Below are 11,588 nucleotides of genomic sequence, written 5' to 3'. Positions count from 1 at the left end.
AAAACAGACTTGCTTATTTTTGTATTCATTTTTATTTAAACATAGTGCATGTTTTATTTTTTTCAAATTACAAGTCAATGTTTTAGTAGGACTATTTTAAATACGGAGGATGTATTATATTTCTGCACTTACGGTATTTTCTMGTTTTTACATTGACGAAGGTCTCATGAGTTTCTAAAGGGAAAACAGACAAGTTGAATGTATTTCATTGTGGTTTCTCATACAGTATTTGTGAATTTGTATTAGAATATTGGAATAGTAATTTGTACACATGATTTTTTGTAAAGAAAATATGATTGAGTACTTTATCAAATGAAAAAAGGATTAACACTAAAGAAAGACATCTGTGACAACTTTAACCATTTCCTCCTGTCTCCCTTTTATTTMTTGTGTTAAACGGAAAACACAAAAGGATTTATACATTTGTCCCCACCACCTGGGACCTGTAACACATGCTTGGGTTTTGTTTTGTTTCCAAATGCATTTATGGCACAATTCCAATGCATGTCATGGTATGGCTCGGTACGCATATTAACGAATTGACGCTCTCCTACATATGGCAACCACTTATCAGATTCAAGGTCACTGAAGAGAGGAGAGGACGGACTTTTGCCCAATTGAGAATTTCCCCATGGTTATGGTTGCACAAGGATGKGGACATGAAGCTACAGTATGGTTAGAGATAGTGTTAAAGTTTGAGTGAGGATTGAACCGGGATGTGGGCATGAAGGTAAGGTTGGGATAGTGTTAGGGTTAGTGTCACGGATCCCCCGGTACTGCTGCTCATTCCGTTCACMAGCTCCGGAGGTCTACGTCACCGGCCTTCTAGCCGTCACTGAACTGGATTCATTACCACCAACCCCGTCTGTTTTATATATGCCCTCTGTTCCCCATTGTCCTTGTCGGTTATTGTTACCATGTCCGTTGCTCTAGTTAGTACCTTTGCTGTTGTATCGGCTTCCATACTACGTGTTATTGTGCACTTGATTTCCAGATCTCGTCCAGTGTATTATTTAGAGGTTTTACACCTTTCTTTTTTATTTGGGTGGAGAAAATAGGCTGTTGTCGCTTGCTACGACAACAGCCTCGGGAGAGACAGGGTTGCCACCGTCATCTCGGCACTGACTGGACGGGCCCTGGACTGGGGTGCCGTGGTCTGGGAAACGGGCAGACCCGAGGTAGAGTCCTACGAGCGCTTYACCCTCCTTTTCCGCTCGGTGTTTGATCATCCTGTGGAGGGCCGAAAGGGGGGTGAGCACCTACTATGACTACGCCAGAGATCTAGGACCGCCTCGGAGTTCGCCCTGGAGTTCCAGACTATTGCGGCCTCCACCGGATGGAATGAGTCGKCTCTGGTCACCGTGTTCCGCAGTGGACTGCGGGAGGAGGCACAGRTGGAGTTAACCTGTCATGATGACAACCTGTCACTCGATCAGCTCATCAGCATGGCGAWTCGTTTGGACAACCTCCTGCTGTCCCGATGAAGACCTGCGCGGAATCCGGAGCCCATGGCTACACCTGCTCCGTGACCAGAGCCGATGGAGGCGGGCTCTGCACGTTTGCCAGAGGCAGAGCGTAGGAGAAGGAGGAATCTGGGCCTCTGCTCCTATTGTGGAGAAAGGGGTCATTTCTCCCTGACCTGCCCTCTATCTACTAATAGGCGAGGAGGTGACAAGCCAGGGAWTTSTMCTGCTCCAGCCCAGTTAGGATGTAAGATCTCCCYTCCTTTTCTGTCAACTCAAYCAGTGTGTTTTCCCATTAAATTCCCTGAATACCCTAGCCCCTCACTCCCGTTAGCTCTGATTTATTCCAGAGCTGCCGGGAATCTCTTAGATAGCGCACTGGCCACTGCATTACGCAATTCCTTTGGTTCCCCTACAGTCACCCATTCCGGTTCGGTCCCTGGATAATCGTCCAATAGGGACAGGGCTCGAACATCACATCCCTATTCCCGTTTCTCTGCTGACCCATGACACCCATTTAGAACAGATCACCTTTTTGATTATAGACACCCCCACGCACCCCGTTGTTTTAGGTCTCCCCTGGTTGAGTTGGCATAACCCCGTTATTTCCTGGTCCCGAGAGGAGACTGCTGGGTTGGTCGCAGGAGTGTCAGGGGAGGTGTCTCGTGGTGTCTGTCAACACAACTACGCTGGAAAGTCCGGACCATGCCCCTCAAGTGGAGTTACCGGAGGAATACCAGGATCTGCACCGGGTTTTCTCAAAGACCCAGGCTACACGCCTGCCTCCCCATCGCCCCTGGGACTGTGCCATTGACCTGTTGTCTGACGCAGCTCTCCCGAGAGGACACGTCTATCCCCTCTCCTATGCCGAGACAGAGGCCGTGGAGACCTATGTACAGGAGAGTCTCCAGCAGGGTTTTATCCGCCCCTCCACATCACCAGCCTCCTCAAGCTTCTTTTTTGTTCAAAAGAAAGATGGGTACTAACTCCAATCTTAGGCAAAGCCATACTATAAAGCAGAAATATTGCTAGCGATTGCCAAGAAATGTATTGCTTTGAAATGGAAATCGGATTCCTCCTGCCAGTTGCAATGTGGCTATCGGAAGTTAATAGTTGTATCCCATTGGAGAAAATCACTTACTGCTTGAGGAAAAAGTTAGAGACATTTTACAGAATTTGGCAACCTTTTATTGACTATATGGAGAATCTCCCCTCATATCACATTGATTGAATTTCTATATAATCCTTATATAATGTTTCACACGTAATGTGTAATATGACCCTGGGTCTCGACCCCGCCCTGTGCAACTGGGTCCTGGACTTCCTGACGGGCCGCCCCCAGGTGGTGAGGGTAGGTAACACCCATCTCCACCCCGCTGATCTCAACCCTGGGGCCCCAAAAGGGTGCGTTTGAACCCTCTCCTGTACTCCCTGTTCACCCACGACTGCGTGGCCATGCACGCCTCCAACTCAATCATCAAGTTTGCGGATGACACTACAGTGGTAGGCTTGATTACCAACAACGACGAGACGGCCTACAGGGAGGAGGTGGGCGCCTCGGAGTGTGGTGTCAGGAAAATAACCTCACACTCAACGTCACAAAAACAAAGGAGATGATTGTGGACTTCAGGAAACAGCAGAGGGAGCACCCCCCTATCCACATCGACGGGTCAGTAGTGGAGAAGGTGGAAAGTTTTAGTTCCTCGGTGTACACATCACGGACAAACTGATTGGTCCACCCACACAGACAGCGTTGTGAAGAAGGCGCAGCAGCGCCTCTTCAACCTCAGGAGGCTGAAGAAATTCGGCTTGTCACCAAAAGCACTCACAAACTTCTACAGATGCACAATCGAGAGCATCCTGTCGGGCTGTATCACCGCCTGGTACGGCAACTGCTCCGCCCACAACCGTAGGCTCTCCAGAGGGTAGTGAGGTCTGCAGAACGCACCACCGGGGGCAAACTACCTGCCCTCCAGGACACCTACACCACCCGATGTCCAGGAAGGCCATAAAGATCATCAAGGACACAACCACCCAAGCCACTGCCTGTTCACCCCGCTATCATCCAGAAGGCGAGGTCAGTACAGGTGCATCAAAGCAGGGACCGAGAGACTGAAAAAACAGCTTCTATCTCAAGGCCACAGACTGTTAAACGCCACCACTAACATTTAGCGGCCGCTGCCAACATACTGACTCAACTCCAGCCACTTTAAAAATGGGAATTGATGGAAATTATGTAAAAATGTACCACTAGCCACTTTAAACAATGCCACTTAATATAATGTTTACATACCCTACACATTACCCATCTCATATGTATATACTGTACTCTATATCATCTACTGCATCTTGCCATCTTTATGTAATACATGTACCACTAGCCACTTTAAACTATGCCACTTTATGTTTACATACCCTACAGTACTCATCTCATATGTATATACCGTACTCTATACCATCTACTGCATCTTGCCATGCCGTTCTGTACCACCACTCATTCATATATCTTTATGTACATATTCTTTATCCCTTTACCACTTGTGTGTGTGGTATAAGGTAGTAGTTGTGGATTGTTAGGTTAGATTACTTGTTGGTTATTACTGCATTGTCGGAACTAGAAGACAAGCATTTCGCTACATCGCATTAACATCTGCTAACCATGTGTATGTGACTAATAAAATTTGATTTGATTTGATTTTGATTTGATGTAGCTTATGGCAGGTGACCATATGATCCAATGTCTATTATTATTATTTTTAATTTTACTCTTTATTATGACTTATTTATTGCATGTTTGTATATATAATTATTTTTTATTTTATTTTTTTACGCTCGTCTGTTACTGTCACTTTGTCATATTGTTGTCTAATATCTTTTCACTTTTGTTTTGAATGTTCTTAATTGGAAAATGCAAAATAAAATATATAAAAGAAAAAAAAGAAAGATGGGGGACTTGTGCCCTTGCATTGATTATCGAACTCGGTGGACTTTGTCACTCAAGGGAACACCACCGTTCTCGTCGTGGGGACCGGTTCCCCCGGTACTGCTGCTCATTTCGTTCACCAGCTCCGGAGGTCTACGTCACCGGCCTTCTAGGCATCACTGAACTGGATTCATTACCACCACCCCAGACTGTCTTGTCTCATTACGCACACCTGGTTCCCATTCCCCTGATTAGTATGTGTATATATGTGACCTCTGTTCCCCATTGTCCTTGTCGGTTATTGTTACCATGTCCATTGCTCTAGTGAGTACCTGTGATGTTTCTATCCGCTCCATGCTAGTGTTATTGTGCACTTGTTTCGGGTCCGTCCCGTGTATTACTTAGAGGTTTACACCTTGGTCTTTTATTAGGGTGGAGAAAAGAAAAAAAAACGATTTCGTATTCCTGAGCCTGTCTCCAATCATTATACAACGTGACAGTTAGAGTTGAACTGGGATGTGGACACCAAGCTCGGTTAGGGTTACTGCTGTAAATACAGTGGAATAATAATCCTTACAAAAAAGAAAAGTATGACATAAGCTTATAGATCATTTGCTAAGCTTCTGTATATACTGTGGGGTCTGAAATTATTGACACCCTTGATAAAAATGAGCAGTAATGACTTTAAAAAATAAATAATTCAAATACTGAGCTATATTGTATGCAAAAAATATATACTAATACAATTGTTTAACAATTACTAAATATTTTTCTTAAAAAAGGTAAGGCTCAAAATTATTGACACCCCTAAAGATAGTTATAAATAAAGTAGTCAAAAGTTTTGTATTTTGATCCCATATTCGTGCACGCAATGACTACATCAAGCTTGTGACGCTACAAAACTTGGATGCATTTGCAGTTAGTTTTGGTTGTGTTTCAGATTATTTTGTGCGCAATTGAAATTAATGGTAAATATTATTGTGTCATTTTGGAGTCACTTTTATTGTAAGTAAGAATATGTGGATGCTAGCATGCTAGCATGCTACCATGATTACAGATAATCCTGAATTAATTGTGAATAATGATGAGTGAGTAAATTACAGATGGTCAAAGATCATACCCCCAAACAATGCTAACCTCCCCTGTTATTGGTAATGTATGCTACACTACATGACCAAAAGTATGTGAACATCTGCTTGTCGAACATCTCATTCCAAAATCATGGGCATTAATATGGAGTCGGTCCCCCATTTGCTGCTATAACCGCCTCTACTCTTCTGGAAGGCTTTTCCACTAGATGTTGGAACATTGCTGCGGGACTCAGCCACAAGAGCATTAGTAAAGTCGGGCACTGATGTTTGGCGATTAGGCCTGGCTTGCAGTCGGCGTTCCAATTCATCCCAAAGGTGTTTTTCCACACCGATTTTGACAAACCATATCTGTATGGACCTTGCTTAGTGCACGGGGGAATTGTCATGCTGAAACAAGAAAAGGTCTTCCCCAAACTGGTGCCACAAAGTTGGAAGCACAGAATCGTCTATAATGTAATTTTATGTTGTAGCGTTAAGATGTCCTTCGTTGGCACTAAGGGTCCTAGCCCAAACCATGAAAAACAGCCCCAGACCATTATTCCTCCTCCACCAAATTTTACAGTTGGCACTATGCACTTGGGTAGGTAAAGTTCTCTGGCATCCGGCAAACCCAGATTTGTCCGTCTGACTGCCAGATGGTGAAGCGTCACTCCAGAGAACGTGTTTCCTCTGCTGCAGAGTCCCATGCAGCCGAGCTTTACACCACTCCAACCGACACTTGGCATTGCGCATGGTGATCTTAGGCTTGTGTGCGACTGCTCGGCCATGGAAACCCATTTCATTTTGCTCCCAACTAACAGTTTTAGTGCATGACGYTGCTTCCAGAGGCAGTTTGGAACTCTGTAGTGAGTGTTGCAACCGAGGCCAGACRATTTTTACAAGCTACGCGCTTCAGCACTCGGTGGTCCCGTTCTGTGAGCTTGTGTGGCCTACCACTTCGCTGCTGAGCCGTTGTTGCTCCTAGACGTTTCCACTTCACAATAACAGCACTTAGAGTTGAYCAGGGCAGCTCTAACAGGGCAGACATTTKAYGAACTGACTTGTTGGAATGGTGGCATCCTATGACTGTGCCACGTTGAAAGTCACTGAGCTCTTYAGTACGGGCCATWCTACTGCCAATGTTTGTCTATGGAGATTCCATGGCTGTGTGCACGATTTTAAATAGCTGAATCCACTAGTTTGAAGGGGTGTCCACAGACTTTTGGACATACAGTGTATATAAAGCCTTTATGAGATGTAGTTCGTTGAATGAAATGGAACCAGAACTTTTCTTTTCCTGTGTGTAAAGCAAGAAATGACCAAAAGGTGGCGATAAAACTCTTCAGTACTCTCACCAAGCAAGCGTTCTGCTGTCTGCAGCTGGACTCTCCTACTCCTCAAGATCCTAGTAATTTCTGTCAGATCAGATGGAGAACCAGCRTCTTAACAGTTCAATAGATCCTGTTCACCAGTGCAGGACCACAGCTTTAGTGTAATCTAACGGAATCCCTTGTATCCTGTAAAACTGTAGGCTATCTTGTTATATCCTGCATTTGTTCTGTAAGAGTCCAGAACAGAGTTAAGCAACACATTTGAGGGCATGGGGGCGGGTTTCAATATGGTTCAGTGACTTGCAATAGCTTAGTTCTTCATATTACACAATATGTCCCTGGTGATTTCACATTGTAGTGACATTAGTACAACACATACCATCCTTATCAAGAGGTTGGAGCCTCTTGGTGTAATGGGTAAAAGGTGTTGGACTAACAGTCAGTCAGGTGTGGGATGGTCTATCATCTCATATCTGAACAACAGTACATCTGCCTCGTGTTACTCACAAGAAAAATGATACTTTTTCTAGTCTGGAGATGCCTATRCTGTCTGATGGTCTAAAAGTGTAGTGAACGCAATCCTAAGTATAGATGCAGACATGTCAAAAAAAAAAATTGACAATTTGTCTGGATTTGCAGCTTTGTTTGTAGGGGTTGCTAGCTAAGACAGAGTCTGTGTGTGTGCGCGTGCGCGTGCGTGCCTCCGTTTCCTCCTCCTCCTTCTTCCTGTGTGTGTGTGTGTTAAAAATAGACCCTCAAATGATAAACAAGCTCTGGTCAAAGAGCTGACATCACTCCTGCTGCATCACACTAACACATGACTGACGCCACTCCACTGTCCCACAGAGGAGGGGGAAGAAAACAGAGGAGAACCTCTTAAGTTTCCAGTCCAGGACAGAACTACCACTGACATKAGAGAGGACACAAGGAAGTGAGAGCAGTGAAGCAGAAAGAGAAGAACTCTCCAGAAAACACTGTGTCTCGCTACAGCCGAGAGAAGCTTAGACCAAACATAGATTCTATAGGGACACTGATTGGTTTTTAGCTCAGATTGTAGAACTTGAAGCCTGTCATGATGGAAGTGGTCCTGACTWGACTGGGAGATCTCTCCTCTAAAGACGCCACCTTTGATGCCTGTAAGTCAGCCGGGCCCGTTGTGTCCAGGGACCCACGGACCACCAGAGACCCCTGCCTGGAGGAAGAGCTCCAGATGGAGGGCTGCATTCCCGGAGAAAAGGGCAGCTGCCCCTACAAAACTGTACATTGAGAGTGCACTGGCCTGGCTGCACAGGGAACTGGTAASACTGGACAATTGACTGAAGCCTTAGATTTTGAAATCCGAATGACGACGTCTCTCTAGAACTGATCAAACATGTACTCTGTCTCCATGGACTTGGATGACTAAACATATACTCAGCAACATTTACTATATGAATATATTGATGTGTTTGTATTTGCAACAGAAATACAAATKTGGTCTTTCCTGTATGTTTACAGATGATCATGGAAAATGTATTGCGATTATTCAGCACATTTACTGTGAGTTACTGTGAGACTCAAGAGTTATCTTGTCTTTCCATACTTTATATTTGTAGAGAAAGAGGACATGTTAACATGATTCTATGCTAGATATGAATACTCAAGCCCCCAAAACTATGACCTGCATGTGGTCTTCTGGCTGTGTGGRACTCGAGTGGAAATGGAGACATTTTTGTTGGCTATTAGGGCTATGGTCAAGGTATCGCTCACCTAATGAAATTATCTTCTTGGTCAGTCATATTGTTAGTGTGTGAGAGTGTCCCGTTAATGCATTCTTGTAATTGAGATGTGCGGACAGGCTGGCGATGTTACGATGTCAACCGCTTGCCATTTAGTCCTTGCCAGTGCCTCGTCATGGCAACCAAGTGTCCCGAGCACACAAAACACACCAAACCTCTGCGTCAGACGGGACAAAGACACACTGGTTAAGGGAGAGAGCTGAAGACTATAGGCTACTTTACTGGCATAGCTCTGGCTTATTAGGTTCAACAGAATAGGCATTGGACTACAAAACATACAGTACTGTGCATGGACAACATATTTTACATTTKAGTCATTTAGCAGATTCTCTTATCCTGAGCGACTTACAGGAGATTTTAGAGTTAAGTGCAGCAYATTGACAGATTGTTCACCTAGTCAGCTCTGGGATTTGAACCATCAACCTTCTGGTTACTGGCCCAATGCTCTTAATCTGTAACGATCGTTGKTGGAAGGATGGTCGGACCAAGATGCAGCRTGGGGTAGGTTAATCATATTTATTTATGATAACCGGCACAAAACAAGAAAGAGTAACAAACGAAACGTACAGCTTTGTAGGGCAAAAAAGCAACAATACAAAATCAAGATCCCACACACAACAGGTGGAAAAAAGGCTGTCTAAATATGATCCCCAATCAGAGACAATGATAGACAGCTGCCTCTGATTGGGAACCATACCAGGCCAACATAGAAAATAAAAAACTAGACTACCCACCCTAGTCACACCCTGACCTAACCAAAATAGAGGAATAAAAGSTTCTCTAAGGTCAGGGCGTGACATAATCGCTAGGCTACCTGCTGCCCAATGGCCAAAACATTTTATATAGATCCACTGGTCCATAAAGAGACCATGTTATAAAACCATCTACACTGWCAGATCCACTGCAGGTCTTCTCCTCTTTCAATTTCAGACCACCAACCCATAAGACACCCACGTAAACTCTATCCAATTACTTCCACCTCCCARTGACCAATGATTGCTGGCCTTTGATGTCATGAGACGTGGGTTTGTGCAGATGCAGTGGGACCGGMCCAGTTCCAGTCCCTGTGTCCAGTATTCAGACAATCATTGTGCCATAGCTGCAACACAGCACAAATACAAGTGACCTCCACCAATTAGAACCCTCGCCTCTCATCAAGTCTCATGGCCCAATATTCAGCGGTTCTCATAAAAGAAAAAGCAAGAACTCCAGCAGGAACAAGCGCTTGTTTACTGTGTATTCCTCCATGGGATATTAGGCATAGTTTGATCTGCTGCAATGGCTGGAATACACACAGAAAACACACACGMGTCAAGGGGGATATCATCCCACAGGAAGCCCACTGCTCATACTTCACTCAAAGGAAAGTTCATGTTTCTTTTTCTAAAGCTTTTAAAGCCRCATCACATCCTTTCAGTCGGAGCCCAATCCCAGTCTGACGCTGTAATTAACAGAGAAAGAAATGCAGATCTGATCATGGTCGGTTTTTTGTTTGAACATTCCTCTCCCTGGGACAGACTTGGACTTGGCGATTCAGGGGAATTCCGAATATTCTATTCTCACAACGAGGGCAATTAGACTGGCTCTCGTGAATAGAGAAGAAAGGGAGAGAGAGAACGAGAGAGAGAAAAGCATTTGCATCTGAAAGAGGCAGCGCTCAACTGAAATGGTTGAACCAGGTCATGTCAGGGAAAGGACATGAACCTCATCAGCTAAAAGAGACCAAAGGAAGCCGCAGCGCTGTTCAAAAAGAGGGATTTCGGCCTACAAATCAGTAGCTTACAGATGTGTCCTGCACTGGTTATTTTTGTTACATGACATTTGGTTCTGTCTTTTGAACAATTTTTCTAAACTACTTGACAATTGTTTCTGCTATCTATTTCTTTCTCTGTAATAGCTCGTATTTGCCTGTGAATACTATGTCACAGCATTTCACATTTGCTTGTGTCTGTTTCAGTGTATGTCACGTCTGTGTCTATCTTTCTCTTCTATGTCTATTTTTTATTTCTATATTTGATGTGTTTTTGTCTTTGTCTCTCTGTTTAAAGTCCCAACTCTTTTGTGCAGATGGAGATGCAATCTCAGGACCAGGCCTTGATACAACAGCTGATGGACCCTCACACAGCAATCCAAGAGCTCAAGCTTGAGAGTGGCGAGGAAGAGGAGAAGGAGGAGTAGGAAGAAAAGGAAAAGGAGGATGAGGAGACAGAGGAGGATAGGAGCTGGGACTTTGAGAGCGAGGCAGGGGGCAGTGGTAGTAGTGTTTACTCCAGCTCAGGGGAAGTGGGTTTTTCCATATCCTGCCTGTCCAATAGAATGACACCATCTCCTCTTGGGTCATCTCTACCAAAAAGGACTTTCAGCAGAAGAAGCTCTGTGCCTTAATAAAACCACAAAAAGTACTCTCTTATGGACTGACCACATAGTCAATGTCAGGCGTATACCACAATATCATCTATATCATCTATGCTCACGTGCGTGTGAGGGAATAATTCAACGTCTGAGACTGCAGAGCTTAAGTAAGCTGTGTCATTTTAAACTCTAACTAGATGGGAGAAACAACAACAGCTGCTATCACTGTACAAAGGTCATAAAGGTATCATAGTACATTTAAGAGAGAATAACCATTACTTATGGTAGCATATTGCCTGTAATGTCTCAACAATTTCAATATCATGGCTGCATATCATTCCAATAAGCTCTAATACTCTTCCATATGACTTGAAACGGTCTGTTGTTACTGAAATACAGTATTTGTAGAAGGTCAAATTAATATGCAGTTTGTATCATCCACCCACATGCTGTATATATTGATTTGTTGTACAACACTGTAATTGCGCACCGATGTTTATAGACTAAAACATGAATGTCAGTAACATACAGTGTAAATACTTACTNTGTATATATTGATTTGTTGTACAACACTGTAATTGCGCACCGATGTTTATAGACTAAAACATGAATGTCAGTAACATACAGTGTAAATACTTACTATAATGAATGACATCGCACCTTAGATTGAG

At 44.0% G+C, this 11,588-nt stretch overlaps 1 protein-coding gene across 1 annotated transcript; it reads left to right on the top strand.

Moving 5' to 3' along the window:
• The first annotated feature begins 7,714 nt into the window (after window positions 1-7,714).
• Window positions 7,715-11,298, top strand: LOC111955566 (protein FAM167A-like). Its single transcript, XM_023975774.2, has 2 exons — window positions 7,715-8,085; window positions 10,633-11,298. Exons 1-2 carry the CDS (start codon window positions 7,918-7,920, stop codon window positions 10,741-10,743), a joined length of 279 nt encoding a protein of 92 aa, XP_023831542.1. The 5' UTR covers window positions 7,715-7,917; the 3' UTR covers window positions 10,744-11,298.
• The last annotated feature ends 290 nt before the right edge of the window (window positions 11,299-11,588 follow it).

This window comes from Salvelinus sp. IW2-2015, linkage group LG31 (genome assembly GCF_002910315.2).
Source record: "Salvelinus sp. IW2-2015 linkage group LG31, ASM291031v2, whole genome shotgun sequence".
Lineage (NCBI taxonomy): Eukaryota > Metazoa > Chordata > Actinopteri > Salmoniformes > Salmonidae > Salvelinus > Salvelinus sp. IW2-2015.
This window is presented reverse-complemented; position numbering and strand designations above follow the sequence as displayed.

What these genes read in the sequence shown, in the direction of transcription:
- LOC111955566 (XM_023975774.2), top strand. Translation starts at nt 7,918, where the DNA reads ATGCCTGTAAGTCAGCCGGGCCCGTTGTGTCCAGGGACCCACGGACCA.